Below are 17,121 nucleotides of genomic sequence, written 5' to 3'. Positions count from 1 at the left end.
TTTGTAAGATTGTTTTATTGGTCATAAATTGCTTTAACTTTAGTTGTCTGGAAAACTCTTTATCTCCTATACTGAATGATAGTCTTGCTGGATAGAGTATTCTTGGGTGCAGATTTTTTTTTTTTCTTTCAGCACTTTGACTATATCATACCATTCACCTCTGATCTATAATGCTTGTGCTGAAAAATTCACTGATAGCCTTATGGGGTTTCTTTTGTATGTAACTGTTCTCTTTCCCCTTTTTGCTTTTAAAATTCTCTCTTTATCACTATTTTTTGTCATTTTAATTACTATGTCTCTTGGTGTGGAATTGCTTGAGTTTTTTGGGGGGGACTTCTGTGAATCCTGGATCTGGATTCCCAAGATTCAGATGTTTACAGCTATTATTTCTTGAAATCTTCTGTCCAGTTTTCTCTATTTTCTTCTGAGATCCCTATAATGTGAATGTTACTAAGTTTGATGGAGTTGCTGAGTTCCCTAAGTATATTCTCATTTTGCATACTTTTTTTCTCTCACTGGTTGGCTTGATTACTTTCCATTACTCTGTCCTCCAGGTTGCTAATTTGTTCTGCTTCCTCTAATTTGCTATTTATTTCATGTAGTGTATTTTTAATCTCATTTATTGATTCTTTATCTCTGATTGATTCTTTTTTATCTTTGTCAAGGGTCTCATGATGTCATCCACTATTTTCTCAAGTCCAGCGAGTATCTTTATGATCATTACTTTAAATTCCCTTTCAGGCATGTTACTTACCTCTGTTTTGCTCAACTCTCTTGCTGTGGTTTCACCCTGTTCTTTCATTTGGTACATTTTCCTCTGTCTCCTCATTTTCTCTAATTCTTTGTGCCTTTTTCTCTATGTTAGGAAAGTCATCTATGTCTCCTGCTTATGAAGGAGAGGTCTATAGTACCCTTTCTGCTGTTAACCAGAAATTCAGGGGTATCTCCTGTATGTGTTGTGTACAACCTGCTGTTATGGCTCAGCTGCTTTTTCCTTTAGCACAATCATCTGCAATGGCTCTCTACCTGTCATGGGCAGTGTGTGGTCCCTGTGGTGTTAGTTGACCAGGCAGTGGCCACCTTAGGCTTGAGTTGAGTCAGACCAGGCATTTGCCAGAGATGCCAGTAGCATCAAACTGAAAGGCACTTTTCCCGTGCTGTCTCCTGAGAAGTTTTTGTTGTTGGGTGGGGCCTGTCATCAGAAAGCTGCTTCCCCCAGCCTACTTCTGGGTCCACAGTTTCACTGGTGTATGTGGTTATAGTTTCTTCTTCCCAGGAAGAGAGTCACTTTGGAATGTTGCTGGCCCCTATCAAGGCTGCTTGCTTACTGCCTTGTGGCCTCAGTTTGAATGTGCACCAGCGAAGAACATATTATAGGGGGCACATCCACAATGTGCTAGGGGAACAGGACATGGAATAAGTACTCTGCAGGAGAGGATAAGCCACTGCTGGGACAGGTGCTGGCCAGGGCAGCCTACAAAGCATGTGGGGGTAGTGTGCACAGTTTTAACAAAGTATGCAGGGGTCCTCCATGAAAGGGGACCCACTGCAAATGGGACAAATCATGCACACAGGAGATGTGGTGTTGGCAAAGTTTGCACGAGTTTTTTGAGGGAGGAGACCCATAGCACAGGGGCTGAGGCAAGGTGGGCTCAAGGGGACAGATCCCTGAAACCCAGGGGATTGGAGGAAAGGGCACAGTGCAAGCAAGTTAAGTAGTGAATGTGTGTACAGGGCTGGTTCCCTCAGGTGGCCATATGTTCATAATGGGGGTAAGGAGGAGAAATAGTGCTTGCTAGCTCCTTTGTTCCTGGGAGTCTTCTAGCAATTTCTGTTCCTTCAGGACAGGCTCTGAGACTAGTAAATAACTCTCCCACACACGTGCCCCAGGCAATTTTCAAACTGGTGCTTCTACATTGTATCTCCATGGGGCAATTTATTGTGCTCTTTAAGGTCAGGGACTTAGTTTCCTATTGTCCTTTAGGCTCTCCCAGAACCAAGCCCAGTGATTTTTCAAATTTCAGGCATTAAATCCTGCTGGTTGTAAGAATGCATGATATTTGACCCTTCTGGTTTTCAAAGCCCATATTATGGGGATTCACCTTTCTGGTGCAGGCTTTCCCATGCAATTGTCTTTCTCTCCCATCTCTGCTCCTGAGGGTCCCTTCCTCCAGTGCACAGTCCTGTGAGTTTGTTTAGCTTCCTACCATATCTCACCCTTCCTACACTCTTCAGTGGGGCCTCTTCTCTACACTTGGTTGTGGAGTTTGTTCTGCGTTTCTTTATGTCATTTTCTGGGTTATTTACGCTGAGTAAATGTTATCTAATTGTATCCATAGGACTAAGTGAGGTTAGGGTACTCCTAGTCTGCTATTTTCCTCACTTTGACTTTTGACATTTGGTTTATAATGTATCTTGGTATGAGTCTTTTTGAGCTTATCCTAGTTGGAGTTCATACTCCTACCTGGAGCTTCTTGGATGTCCATATTCATGTCTTTAATTAATTTCGGGAATTTCTTGGTCATTATTTCCCCAATTATTTTCTCAACCCTTTCTAATTTATTTTCTCCTTCTGTGACTACCATAATGCCTCTGTTAGTCCTCTTATTGGTGTCTTACAGGTCTCTGCAGGTTTGTTCACTCTTACTCAATCTTTTTTCTTTCCATTCCTCACATGTGAGTTTCCACTGTCCTATCTTCAAGTTGGGTCCTTCTTTCTTCTGCCTTTGTATACCTTTAGTTATTATGCTTTTCATCTCTACAATTTCTCTGTTTTGTTTTTAAGTTTCTTCTCTTTACTGCCTTTTCCATTTTACTCATACATAATTTTCTTAACTTTCACATGTTTTCCTTTAGTTCATTGAGTATCTTTAAGATAGTTGTTTTAAAGTTTTCATCTGGATCAGTCATCAGGTTTTTTTCAGGGACATTTCATTGGTCTATTTTTCATTTGAATGAGATACACTTCTCTATATCTTTGTATGCCTTGTGTTTTTTTGTTGAAAACTGGACTTTAACATCTAACAGTCTGATAATTCTGGAAATCTGATTCTTTTCCTTCCGTGCGGTTTGATGGGTTTTTGTTTGCTTAATTTTTATGTGTTTGCTTTTGTTTATGTTTGCTTGTTATTTTTGTTTGCTAATATGTTGTAGTTTGTCTCTGTGCAGAGGATCAACCTAAAGTATAGACTTTATGCTCTTATAAAGTCTTTTTTGAGCCTACACCTTTTTCCTGGACATACACAGTGACTTTCTAATGTCCTTTGTATGTGCAATTGCTTTTGAATGCTCCAGTTTTCTGTGTATTGCTCCCAAAAGGAAAATGAGGGAACAATAAAGTAATAGCTCTCAAAATACCCTGAAAGTCACTTTAGCTGGAATGCAACAATAGAATGAGGAGAAACAGTAGTGGCTACTTCTTTGTTTGAACTTCTGTATTCAGAAGGAGTAATCAGTGCACAGATTCCCCCATATTTGGAAATCATGGTTATGTTTACTCACCTTGGCTCCCTCAAGCTGTTGTGTAAGCTGCCATAGGAATATGTGCATACCTGCATGCCACAGAGCTGTGGAGTGGGAGATACGTAGTGCCTACTCTTATAAAAGCTGAAATTGACTAAAATTAACCTTGTATAAAATCCAGCTCAAGGGTTCCCAAATAGTTATATTAGACAGATTCTGCAAGTACAATTGTTGTCTAGGTGTGCAGACAAGATCCTGGTGCTTCCTACTCTACCACCTTCTCTGAATCTACCTCCAGTATAGGTAAATTTTAAGAAGGTGCTATTTAATAGTGATAAAATAATACTCTTACTAAGAATGTAATTTTATAGTACAACATTTTAGTTCCCTTCTAGCTGTAATGTTTGTATTTACTCCTTGGTAATTTTAGGTTTGTGTTTTTGTTTTTGCTTTTTTTCCCTCTAGTGTATGTGGTATTTTGGTTGATTGGTTGAGTTTTTTTGTTTGTGTGTTTTTCTTTAAAAAAAAAAAAAAGATTTTATTTATTTATTTGAGAAAGAGCACGATTCAGGGTGGAGGGGAGAGGCAGACTCCCCACTGGGTGGGGAGCCTGATGCAGTGTTCTATCCCAGGACCTTGGGATCATTATCTGAGCAAAAGGTGAATGCTCAACTGACTGAGGCACCCAGTGCCCCTGCTTGTTTGCTTTTCTATGTATTGTAAGCGATTTCCATATTCTGGACATATGTTAAGTATCTGTTTCACAAATAGTTTCTCTTACTCTGTATCTTTTACTCTTTTTAATGATATTGTTTGAAGAGCACAACTTTTTCATTTTGATAATATCCAAATGTCATTTTTTTAAAAATTTATAGTTTGTTCTTTTTGTACCTGATATAAGAAAATTTTGGCTAACCGAAGGTCACTAAGAATTTGTCTTATATTCATCTAGAGTTTTTATATGCCAATATTTTGGCCTATAAACCACTTCTATTTAACTTTTGTATCTGATATGGCATAAGAATAGAAAATTTCCTTTTTGTGTATCCAATTATTCCAGAAACTTTTTAGAAAAGGTTATATTTTCCCCACTGAAATATTTTTGTAACTTTCTTTGAGAATCAATCGACTACATATGTGTGGGTCTGTTTCTCAAGTATTCTTTTCTACAGATCTATATTTTTACCTTTACATTAATATCATAATATCTTTACTGTTTACAGTCTACTTCACTGTTGCTTTAGTATATTTTAAAACCAGATTTAAGTTCTTCAAAATTTTTGTTGTTCAAAGATGTTGACAATTCTGAGTCCTTCTCATTTCCAGAATGAAGAAACTGAAATTTTGAGATATTAAATAGCTTCCCTAAATTCAGAATACTAAATTAAGGAATTAAACACTGGTTGTAGCTTGTGAGTCATTAGTAACTATCTAAGTAGCTAATATCTATTCAAAGCAATTTATTGATTATATAACTATCTAACCACTGAAGACATAACCTAAACTTCTTTTGTAATTTATTTTTCAGCCAAAAAAAAAAAAAAGTATGCTTTCTATCATATTATTTAAACGCTATTTGAAAAAATAACTTTTATCATTGCCCTAATTTCCTCTGTGGAAAAAGCTGCCTGTGTTTGGAAAAGAAATAATATATATAGTTGACCCTTGTCATTTATGAGAATGTAAAGCATAGCTGTGCTATGTATATACTATGATACAAATAATGCTATTAAAAATTACCACAATAACATGAAGAATTTCATTGTAATTTCTAGGAGTGGTTAACAGAAAAAATGTATTTTAAAATTATGTTATTTCCCTTAATTGATATTTTCTCAATATGTGTGTAAAAAATTCCATTACTTATCTGCTCTAAGAAGGGCCTAGGGAAACTTGCCCAGCAATCATAAATGTTGTATTCATTCTGCCAGCTATCTTACTTTGCACGATATTTTGCCACGGGTTCATGAGCAAAAGAGTAGAAGGTATGAAGCTTAAACTTCTCAACCATAAAACCTGCTGTTCATGGAAAGTCAAATATAGAAAATACACAATTTCACATTTAAAGGTGTATCATTTTTTAAAGCAAATAAAGGTAATTCATATTATACTATTAATTAGATTTTTTAGGAGCAATATTTCCTAATAGATGTCTGAAGAAAAACCACACATGATATGAAAGAGAAAACCATCACCTGTAAAATTCTTTTTGTGGCTTTTGTCTTTTATGTTCATTTTATAATACCTGTGTCAAAGTAATTTACCTATTATTGTGGGTACTGAAAGGGAGTATTTTTTTATCTGAAGATCTAGTCAGAGATGATCTATTTCAAAGATGGTCTTCCTGCCTTATACAATGTGAGGCTGGAGTTAAGGTCCATCTGTTTTCTATTACGCCACGTTTTAGACATGCAGAGTTTGACAAAAAATTAGTTATCTATAGTTACCTTAGATCTATAAGAAATCAAAGAGAACACCTCTCCAGAGTGTTTGGATAATTTTATCTACCATTGTTGGAGGCCTAAATTTATTGCATAATTGAAAGTGAGCAGTATAGACAACAAAATTTTCCTGTAAAACATAAGGTTTAACAACTTCAAGTAAATATCAGTGGCATATCAAATAAGCTTTTTAGTTTTTCCATATTAAATTTTCTCTTTCTTTCTTATTATAATTTTAGATAAATATTAGCCCTTTAGAAATTCTGATGTTCTCGTTATAAAATTTGGGATAGTCTGAGGATAGAGCATTTAGATGATAATTAGAGTCATTAAACATCTTAACATTTCAGAATTCATGATTCAAATGTGATTATATTCCACATTCTATGTAACATACATTCTATGTAATGTATTCCATACCTTCTATGTATGTCCTTCTCCAAGTAATTAAAGAAACTTCCTTCATACCAATACTTTTTCCTTCATTATAAAAAAGTTTCAAATTCAGAAACTATTTCCTAATTTGAGCTCCATCCAACCTTTTTGTGGGTCAGATACACAGCAATAATGATTATAGGAAATGTTGACCTGATTTATTTGACTTATATAATGAATCTATAGGAAAATAGTAGTCTCTGACAAAAATTAAAACTATGGTAATCATTTAGGTTTATAACATGAAAATGAACTAGATTCAAGTGTATCATTTGAACCAATATTACTTGCCTACCTAAACAGTAAAAGCAATCCAAATGCATTGTCTCTTTATCTTGCATTTCTATTTCCACTTGTATATAAAGGCCAGGTAAACATTATTACAAATGGGAGTGCAGCCAACACTGTCTACAGATGATTTAGCTTAAATTTTTTTTTGCAAATTTTAAGAAAATTTTATATTAATACTAACAGTGAGTGCCAAGAAAGCTTTTGATTAAATTGATTTTAGATGATTTGTTTGAAGCTCCGTGACTTTAGAAATATTTGCTAAATAGATGGAAAATGTATAGTCATGGGTAAAATGCCCATATTGTACACGTTTTAGATTCTTTGCCTTTTTTTTTTTTTGCTTTTTAATGAATAACAAAAACAAATAAAAAGATATTTATTGTTTTATTCAGAATCATGGGTAATTTTCTTGAAAATTAAAATACAGTATACTTTACATTTTCTACTTTTAAAGCCAAATTTATTGAGCTAAATTTACAAATAAAACATTGACTTATGTACAAAGTTTCATGAGTTTTAACAAATGTATTCATCTATGTAGCTTTCACATCGAACTAGAGCGTATCATGCTTAGCGAAAAAAGTCAAGCAGAGAAAGACAACTATCATATGATCTCCCTGATATGAGGAAGTGGTGATGCAACATGGGGGCTTAAGTGGGTAGGAGAAGAATCAATGAAACAAGATGGGATGGGAGGGAGACAAACCATAAGTGACTCTTAATCTCACAAAACAAACTGAGGGTTGCTGGGAGGAGGGGGTTTGGGAGAAGGGGGTGGGATTATGGACATTGGGGAGGGTATGTGTTTTGGTGAGTGCTGTGAAGTGTGTAAACCTGGTGATTCACAGACCTGTACCCCTGGGGATAAAAATATATGTTTATAAAAAATAAAAAAGTATATAAAAAAAGATATAAATCTTTTTCATCATCCAAATATATTACTGATACCTTTTATAGTCAATTCCATCCATCTTCCAGGTAACTGCAGATAGACTTTTCAACTACATATAGTATATTTTTATTTTCTGATTTTTTTAATGTTTTCTTTTGTTCAGCATATTATATTTGAGATTCACTCATATTGTTGCATGTATATACCTAATTTTTAGTTTCATTAGTAATAATGTTTTTTCAATGTAAGCTTTTTAGTTTCTTTACAATAAACTCAGTTTAGAAAAGATGACATAATTTAATAGAAAAGTGAACTAAACCTCTTTATTTTGGTCAGATGAAAACTAAGAAATTATAATACTAGACAATTGTAAAAGGCAGAAATAAATTAACACAAACCTGCTCAGTGGATTTTTGAAAGTACTAGTAGGGAAAACCTTTAAATGTGAGTGTATTCTCCAAGGATAGTAAAGAAAAAAAGCTTTATTTACATTATAGAAAATCTGTGAGTCTTCTTAGGAATGCAACATTGAAGTTAGAGATACCTGAGTTCCAATCTTAGGTCTATCACTCATAAGTCAAATGTTTATTTACAAGACACTCAACCATTCCAAGCTTCCAATTCCTGCAAAATGGAAAAAAAAAAAGATACTTCATTTAAGTTTGCAATAGAGAGTAAATGAGAAAACATACCTTAAGCACCTATATACAGTAGATAGTAAGCACTCGATAAGTACAATATTTTCTTAACCCATAAACTTCTCCACAGCTCTGTATTATTTTACTTTAATTACAACTAAGAATATGTAATTCACCTAGTTTTATAAATTAAAATTTTGATGAGCATAGTTATTGCTTCTTTCTATAACAAATATAAACCCATAATGCATATATATATATTTTTTTTCCCATTCCACCTGTACATTTATTCTGATTTGCAAGAACAGAAACACAAGACCTGGACAAAAAGATCATGAAAAAAATGAACAAGAGATACCCTAAAAGTTACCATCTTCCTCTGGCAGAAAACCAGGGAATTTGTTTCTTTAATTGAGAAAGAACTCAGACAGATTCAGTTCCCCTATGTAGCCCTTCCTTATTCCATTTTTTATTTCAATTTTAGATAAAAATAGAAGACAAGATGTCTTATCAAGACAAGATGATGAGAAATATGTATGTTTCAGTCCATTTTCTTCCAGAACTTTTACAACTCTGCTTTCTTGGAAGGAAATTCATGAACTGTAATACTTGAGGAGATTTTCATCTGTAGGTTTTAGGATTTTCTTATCTGCCATATTCACCACCCATCCAGGCGCAAGACCAAAGAAAATCTGCCTTGGATCCTTTCGAGTACTAAGCATTTTGAAGAGTTCATCTTTAGTGATATCAGGTAAAACATAGCCATACTTCTTGGCAAGTTCAAGTCTCGCCTCAGGAAATTTGGCAGGATCGGCCAGGTAACCACGATTCTTTGCATCAGTATAATATGGTACCAGTGCTTCCGGCGGAAGCATTCGTTTTGGAATGGGTTGTCCACGTAGAAAGAATGGAACAGGTTTGCACAGAATTTCTAGACTTCTGGGGTCATAGAAAGCTGTAGTAACAACACCACCATTTTTTTCGATTGCAGCAATGGCTAATTCTGAAGCCAACTGTACTTCAATATTAACTTTTGCCGTAAAGGTGTCAGCACCCTCCTCTACCAGCTGGACACCATAATCCCGTTTAAGTGGCTGGACAGTCACACCTCTCCCATTGACAAGCTGAGTTAAGTCAATAGGCTGAGTAGGATCCACTCGACCCAAATCAATTAGATATTGCAATCTATTGAGACTCAAAGGCTGATACTGGCGTCTGAAGCTATGACCTTCATTAAACCCATATTTTGGGATTCGAAGGTAAAATGGAGTCTGGCCTCCTTCAAAACCCAGTCTGGGCCGTGTTCCTCTCTGACGCTCTCCTTTATGGCCTCGACCACATTTTCTACCTCTTCTCTGACCTCTTCGTCTTCTTTCCGCAGGAATTGCTGAACTTTCTGTCGCACGCCACGCCAGTGTCCCGGAGTAATTGGATAGCTTCGGAGGTTACGCAACATTGTTGTCTCAGTGTTCCTCGGCGTTTCTAGTGTTTAGTTCACTGGTGGTGTGAGCATAGTTGCAGATCGTGCGTTGGCCCCGTCTCTGAACGTACGTTTTCTCCCGCTTCGTAAATGCACGCATTGAAAACGCTGTGCGGTAGGGAATCTTTGAGTCCGTGTTTGGCCTGGAATATTTTGTCCTGGGGTCTTGTAGTCCTTATGAGGCAGTGTGTTTTCTGAGCTCCACGTAGAGCCCAGGTCCCTGGATCATGAAATGAACTGAAGGCCAACACTTCATGGACTGAGCCATGCAGGCGTCCTGATCCCAAGAGAACTTTTCAAATACTGATTTACGTTCCACCTGGGCCCACGCCGCTTCGAATGTTTACCTGAGACCCGGGTGGGAAGATCCGGGGTGGGGGGTGTTAGGTCCGGGGGCGCTCTACTTGTTTCCCGACAGTGAAGAACAGAACAAAGTGCCACCAGAAGGCAGAGAAAGGGTTCCCAGTTCTAAAGCTAGCTCATCAATCAGCTCCAAGAGAGGAGCAGACGCCATGCTTTCCCACCAGCAAGCTGCATATATATTTTTAATTGGAATCACACCTATAACTACTCTTTTTGCAACTTTACCTCCAACAGTAGTCACGTTCATTCATTTATTCATTCTTTTATTTGTCCATAGCATTTATTGAGAACCTATGTGCAGGTACTCTTCTGAATTTTATTCTTTCATTTTATTCAGATCTTCACTAGTTTTTATTTAGTAAGAAATACTAAATAACTATTTCTTACTAAAATTGTGTGGACCCAATCTGACATAGTACTACCTACCATTCTCTTTCCCATTTGCCTGGTTTATTTCCTTTGCTACCCTTATTCATATATATATATATATATATACACACACACACACACACACACACACACACACACAAACACACAGTTGGTCTTTTCTAATAGAATGCATGCTTCATGAGTATAGGAATTTCGTTTTGTTCACCACTATATTCTTATCACCAAGACAAGTTTCAGGTGCAGAGTAGAAGCTCAGCGATTGTTTATTGGTCACATCAATGAGAATGCAGCTCTGACAAAAGTAAGCAACTCAACCACTAAAGAAGTCCACTAGTCTTTTCCCTTTAATCTCAGGATAGACCATAGTAGTCTTCTTTGTGACTCCTTGGCAAGTTATTCACAAAATTTGAATAGCTGTTGCTTCTTTTTCTTCCTTTGCTATTTTAAGCCCTTCATCTAAGCATTCACAGTTACTCATTTCTCTCTTCCTTTTTCCTGCAGAGTATGTCCAAGGGCTTGTCCAGATGGATCCACCATTTGAGAGGCCACTAATCATAGCCTTTGTTTATATTTTCCTGTCATTCCTATTGTGTATTTTCCATTTAGAAAATGAATTACCCTAAGCAACCTTAACCCAGGGAAAAGACAACTAAATGTAGCCAAAATTTCTCATTTTACATAAAAACAATTGGAATTGGTGAACCTGAAACAGAAGGTCTTAGACAAAATCACTTTTAATTTCTTCAAAATAGCCTTAAATGATAACAGTCATTTTAGTAAAAATAATCAGTTTTAGATGTCAAATAAAAGCTTTTGTAGTAGTATCATATATTTTTAAATAGAATTTCAAATAAAGTCATTCCTTTAAGATAAAAGAAAGGAGACCATAACCAGTGTCAATCATTGTGTTTGAAAATATCACACTCAACAGTTTTTTTTTTTTTAAGTATCAATTCACAAAATTTACGTATACATATAACTTTTCCATTTTATTTGGCACAGTGGAAGTGAATTTTATTCTGATTTTGTCTATTGAACCGGGAACAATATTCAGTTAAGGTAAGTTCTACTTCACTCCAAAAAAGGGAGGAGGATGGTTTGTTTATTGTACAACACTTTTAATAGACTTAGAAAACATGTTTCTTTTCTTCCTTTTATAGAAGGAAATGACAGTCATGTTTTCTGAATTCAAATTTCATATGTTCTTTTTCATTTCTCTTGTACTTGAAATGCTCTGTCTTCTAGACCCAGGAGATAAAAGATTTTTAGGTCTGTATTCTCAGGATTTGAAAAGAAGAGAGAAGGAAAAAAACTAAGATACTTTTTCTTATACTACATTTAAACAGTTTACTCTGGATTTTAGCATTTTTCAGTACTCTTAGATGAAGGAAAACAAATAATTCCATTTTTCCTTTATAAATTAGTTTTAATTTTTAGATTCTCAGTGCCTGACTTGTCTTCATGGCAAGATTTACTAATGGCTAACAATAATTTAGGTTTGTTTTCTCTAAGCTCGGATAGTCACATCCCTTTGTTTTCAAATTGAATGAGATTCTTACTCTGTTCTCTGACAGTCCTGATCTAGATATAAATGGAAGAAAACCAGGGTGCCTGTGGTAAGTACTGTCATTGAAATTTGCAGAGGAGCTAACAGAACATCTGGTACAAAGGTGAGGAGAGTTGGGGGAGATATCACAGAGAAGTGATTGTGCATTTGGTATGTGAAGCCTCAATTTTGAATGTTTCCCAGTAAAAACAGGTGAACAAAAGTAGATGATGATATACCAGATCGAGAGAATATCTTGTATCAACACAAGGTTTGAGCTTATTCTGGGAACGATAAGAATTCCCGTATGGCTCTCAGACAGGATTTATAAAGGAGATTTAAGGATATACCTTGGACAGATAAATTGAGGTTACATTTAGAAAGTCCTATTTATCAACAGCTAGAGAACTAACTTTTTCTTCTGTAGTCAGTAACTTTAGAAAGCATTAGAATCCAATTTGTGCTTTAGAATCCAGTAAGTGAAAAAATCACATAGCAGAGATGTGAATACAATTGAACCGCATATATGCTTTTTCTATTGCTGTATAACAAATTACCCCGAATAGTACACTACCACAATTCACCCTGTCTCCTGATAATTCACATTCCTTCCACATTCAAAATCCACTTGTCCTTTCTTAAGACCCCCAAAAGTATCATTCCATTACAGCTTCAACTCTAAATCCAAAATCTTGTCTAAATCAAATCCAGGTGCCAAGAGGCCCCTTGGATGTAGTTCCTTTAGTATAGCTTTTTTAGTACAATTCTTCTTGGCCTGTGAAAATAAAAATATAAATCCTCTGTCATCTTCTTACCCAATATATGATGGCAGAACAAGTACAGGATAATCATTTTAGACATTCCTGTTCAAAAAAGGAGGAAAATTGGAGACACAAAGGAGTAACTGATCCCTAACAGTTCTAAAATCTGACTGAAGTTTGTTGATTACCACTCATATTTTAGGGAAAAGTCTTCATAGCCTCTGTGCTTTTTTTTTTTTTTTTTTTTTTTTTACTGTATTATACTGGTCAGTTCAACCTGGTGATGGTCTGCGTACATAACTCTTACAAACTTTTCTATAGATCTCATTGGGGTTTAATCCACTAGACAAATGTCAGCCACAAGATACCTCAAGTTAAGCCTGTGTCTCCCTTGGATTCTTTGGAAGATGGTTACAGAACAATGCCTAAAAACCATGTAGTTTGATGGAGAGGATCTCTGAAGCACATTATTTATCTGACTGAAGAGTACTCAGGCTGAATTTTGTCTTTCTGAGATCTTAATAAAAGATTTTACAGTCATACCCTTGACTTAATCTTTAGACCATATTTTCCTGGCAATTCCCTGGATTGGATATTTACACAGAAGTCATTTCTTAATTTTTATACCGTTTGACATCTGCAAAGTCTTAACACTTCCCAAACCATCAAGTCTTGGCTTGCTTTTGTTTCACAGTCTTTCTTTTAGTTTATCTCTCTTCTTTATTAGCACCAAGAAAAAAAACACATGGCGCTTTTAAAAATAGTTGAAAATTCTCTTAGCTGTATTATCCAGTGGATTAAGTGTATTCTCTACTTTCCACAGAATTGCAAACAAGAGGGTTGCTAAACTTTCTACCACTACATGAAAAGGTTCCCTCTTTCTTCAGTTTTCAATAACTTCTGCCTCACTTTCCTGTAAGCACTTATAAAAGGCCTCTTTAAAAGTCACCTACGGCCTTATATAAAAGACTCTAGAGCTTCACCAAGGAATTTTAGGATTTTACCACTTTATTCTCAGGGCTCACTATCTGATTCCAAAGGCATGCCCACATTTTAGTATTCATTTTAACAGCATCCCACTTCCAAGTATCAATATCTGTATGTATATGGGTTCTATAATTGTGTAATAAATTACCCCAATGCTTTGAAGTTCACAAGACAATTTTTTTTCACTAAGTTTCTGTGGATCAGAAATCTGGGAGTATTTTAGCTGGGTGGGTCTGGCTCAGGGTCTTTCATGAGGTTTGGGTTTAGGTCAGGATATCAGTCATCTGAAGAGAAAGGAGAATCTACCTTCAGTTCAATAACATGGATAATAGGAAGAGACTTAATTCCTTGTCACATTAACCTTTTCATAGAGCAATGTATGCATGAAAGTGATCCAATATGGTAGCTTTCTTAACTCAAAAGGAGTGATCTGTGTGTGTGAGAGATAACATTAAAGTTTCAGTTGTATATAACCTAATCTCAGAGATGACAACATTTGTATATATAACATCAATTGTATTCTATGTTGTTGGTTACACAGCCCTGATACATATGGGAGGTGACTCCATGAAAGTGTGAATATTAGGAGGCAAGGATCATTAAGAGCCATGTTGAAAACTGTCTAACACAATCAGGCACTTACACTTGAGCTAGAGAAAGCCAAAATCCATTTTAATAATCTGAGCTGAATATGAAGGGAGGAATAGGATTAGAGTGAAGAAACTGGTTTGAGAATTATTTCAGAATGAGAATAGCCTACGTTGTACTTACTAACAAAGTACTTATTAAGAGCAATAGAGAGGAGCAAGAATCAGGTGAAAATTTATAGAGGGGGTATGATTGATTGAATTCATGGTTCCAATATTTGTACCCCCTTATTTCCATAACATTCAATAGGTCCCTCCTGCACTAACTCTGGGCTTGTCCATATGACTTTGCCCAAAAGTATATTAGCGAATCTGATGAAACCATAGTCTTGAAAAAACACATTTTCTGGCTTTTTGTTTGTTTGTTTGTTTGTTTGTCTTTCTTTCTTTTTTTTTTTTTTTTTGGACCTACATATTTTTGTGAGGAACTAGTTCAATTATATAAACTGGAAGTCAATATACCAATAAATAGAAACATTTTAAAAGCATTCTTTTAGTAGAGTGCCAATATGATTCCCTCAAAATGAAAAACAAAAGAAATTATTTGGAGTTGAAATTATCTCTATTACAGTGCCTCTACAATGGTTACCTATATATATCCTTTACTGTCTTTCTCAGACCTGCTAAAAACACTGAGAAGTTTTACTGTCAGAAATGGATCACTTTTAATGTTCTAGAAAAGTTGTCCTATGTGTCTGGAGTAAAATAAGGAATAATGTTCTCCCATTCTTGGTGTTCCTTGATAAAGGATGTGTCTTTGAAATAAAATAATGCTCAAGTTTTAGGCTTTGTGAGAGTTCTTATAAATGAATAACATTTTCACCACTCTTTCAACTTGCAAGCCCTTTATCTTAAATTTAATTTCATTTTTTCCAACAACTGGGAAATCTGCCTCAACATCAGAATCATAAATTATTAACTTTACCTATTTCTCAGTGGGGCATGGTTTTATGAAAATAATCAAGATCTGTTGTAGAACATTACAGAAGTTACAAAGTTTCACACATTTTTATGTATGATTTTAATCCTACTACACCTTAATAGAATGAGTGGTAGGTATACCATTCGTTATTATGTTTGAATTTTAAACCTTCTCTGTAGTGTACTTTGCTCTGTGGTACTGAAGCAGAGACTCAGCAAACTACATTTTTTTCTTTGCCTCCTGGATCTTTGTTAATTCTGTCAATAGAGGGCACCAGAAGAAATTGGGAGCAGGAGGAAAATGGGAGATGTGTACTTCCTAGGTTGCCTAACTGCTCTTAGTAAGACAGACCCTGCATTATTGTTGGTCTCAACAACACCAGTTTGCTCTGAAGCAGATGTAGTTAGTGTGTCATGCTTTTTGTTTTGTTTTTGTTTTACTTTTCTTGCTTGTTTTTAATACTTCTAGAAGCAACACTGTGGTGTCTATTCACAGGTACAAGTAGCAGAGAGGTGGTACCATCTCCAGAAGTTTGAGTCCTTTCTCCCTGAGGTCTCTCTTCAGAATTCCTTAAGTCCCAACAGAAACTAGCTGGCATCTCCTCCTTAGTAGGCTGAGTTGCAGCTCCTCCACACTACCCCCCAACACTTGGAGGTTTTGATAACTCCAAACACTTCCCTTTGTTTTCCCAGCAAAAGAGCTAATGATTGCTATTCACAGTTTGTCCACCTCACTGTTCCTCTTTTCTTTGTAGTTTGTCAATACGTTTTTAATGACTTGTCTACATTAAATACTTTGTGCTTTGTTTGTGTGTGTGTGTGTGTGTGTGTGTGTGTGTGTGTGTTTGAATAACGCAATATAAGTTTATTAAGCAAGGATACAAGAAAAGCTCTCAGGAGTGAGAGGTATCTTGACAGGGTTGCCCCATTAAATACTTTGTTAAAATTACTTGCATGGTTCCTGTTTTCTTAATTGAATCCTCACTGATATAGGAATTGATATTCTCCTTATTTTAATACCTGTATCCTGTCATAAATTTCATATCCTCAAAATGGAATCTGGCTCAAGGGAGAAATTTCTGTGTCTTCCTAATAGAGGCAGGAAATTCACTTTAGATGAGAACTTGTGCCATGCTCTGAATACTCACGGGCCTTGGTGGCATTGTCCCTTGCCCAACCTAAGGCAATTCATCTAGTGTGGAAGTATGTAGCTGCTCAAGTCTATGGCAATTTCCTCCTAGCTTCTGTTGATTACTAGCTGTCCCTTGACTACTGTCACTAGACAGCCTCCTTTAGTATTCTAAATGAGCTTCAAAGCTCAGTGAATCCAAACCAAGCATGGTAACTTTGGATCATTTGCCTTATTCACATTCTTTCTCTCTTTTATTCTTGCTGTGTTTTGCCCTTAATCCCTTCTCCTTCACGCCCATCTTCTTTCTCTCCTTCTCCCTCATGGAAGTGGAATGACATTATGTCTTTCTTCTTTGCCATAGCTTCCTTTTGTGTCATGCTCTTCATTCCCTAAATTGTATTTGGCTTAATTATTCTCTCTGGCCATAATTATGGAAGACTTCAGAGGAATATACATTTATGATTTTATGGAGAGAAATAAGAAAATTCACTAGCATATTATTTCTCAAATATGATCTATTTAACGCACAACTCTGTGGTTCTTTGGATATGAGAGGAAGTATAATTTCTTTTTTAAAAGGCCATGGGAGGGGCACCTGAGTGGCTCAGTGGGTTAAGCCTCTCCCTTTGGCTCAGGTCATGATCCCAGGGTCCTGGGATCAAGCCCCGCATCGGGCTCTCTGCTCAGCGGGGAGCCTGCTTCCCCCTCTCTCTCTGCCTGCCTCTCTGCCTACTT

At 36.0% G+C, this 17,121-nt stretch overlaps 1 protein-coding gene across 1 annotated transcript in view; it reads right to left on the bottom strand.

Moving 5' to 3' along the window:
- Positions 1 to 8,514: 8,514 nt before the first annotated feature.
- The window catches only part of LOC132014573 (large ribosomal subunit protein uL15m-like), a 28,260-nt gene continuing 19,653 nt past the window's right edge, over positions 8,515 to 17,121 (bottom strand). The window contains exon 2 of the mRNA XM_059395520.1: positions 8,515 to 9,595. Coding sequence (XP_059251503.1) covers positions 8,753 to 9,595 — 843 coding nt within the window. The 3' untranslated portion in view covers positions 8,515 to 8,752. The remainder of the gene's footprint in view (positions 9,596 to 17,121) is intronic.

This window comes from Mustela nigripes, chromosome 3, assembly GCF_022355385.1.
Source record: "Mustela nigripes isolate SB6536 chromosome 3, MUSNIG.SB6536, whole genome shotgun sequence".
In the NCBI taxonomy this organism is placed as follows: Eukaryota; Metazoa; Chordata; class Mammalia; order Carnivora; family Mustelidae; genus Mustela; species Mustela nigripes.
The sequence above is the reverse complement of the archived record's forward strand: the minus strand, read 5'-3'. Positions and strand labels throughout refer to the sequence as shown.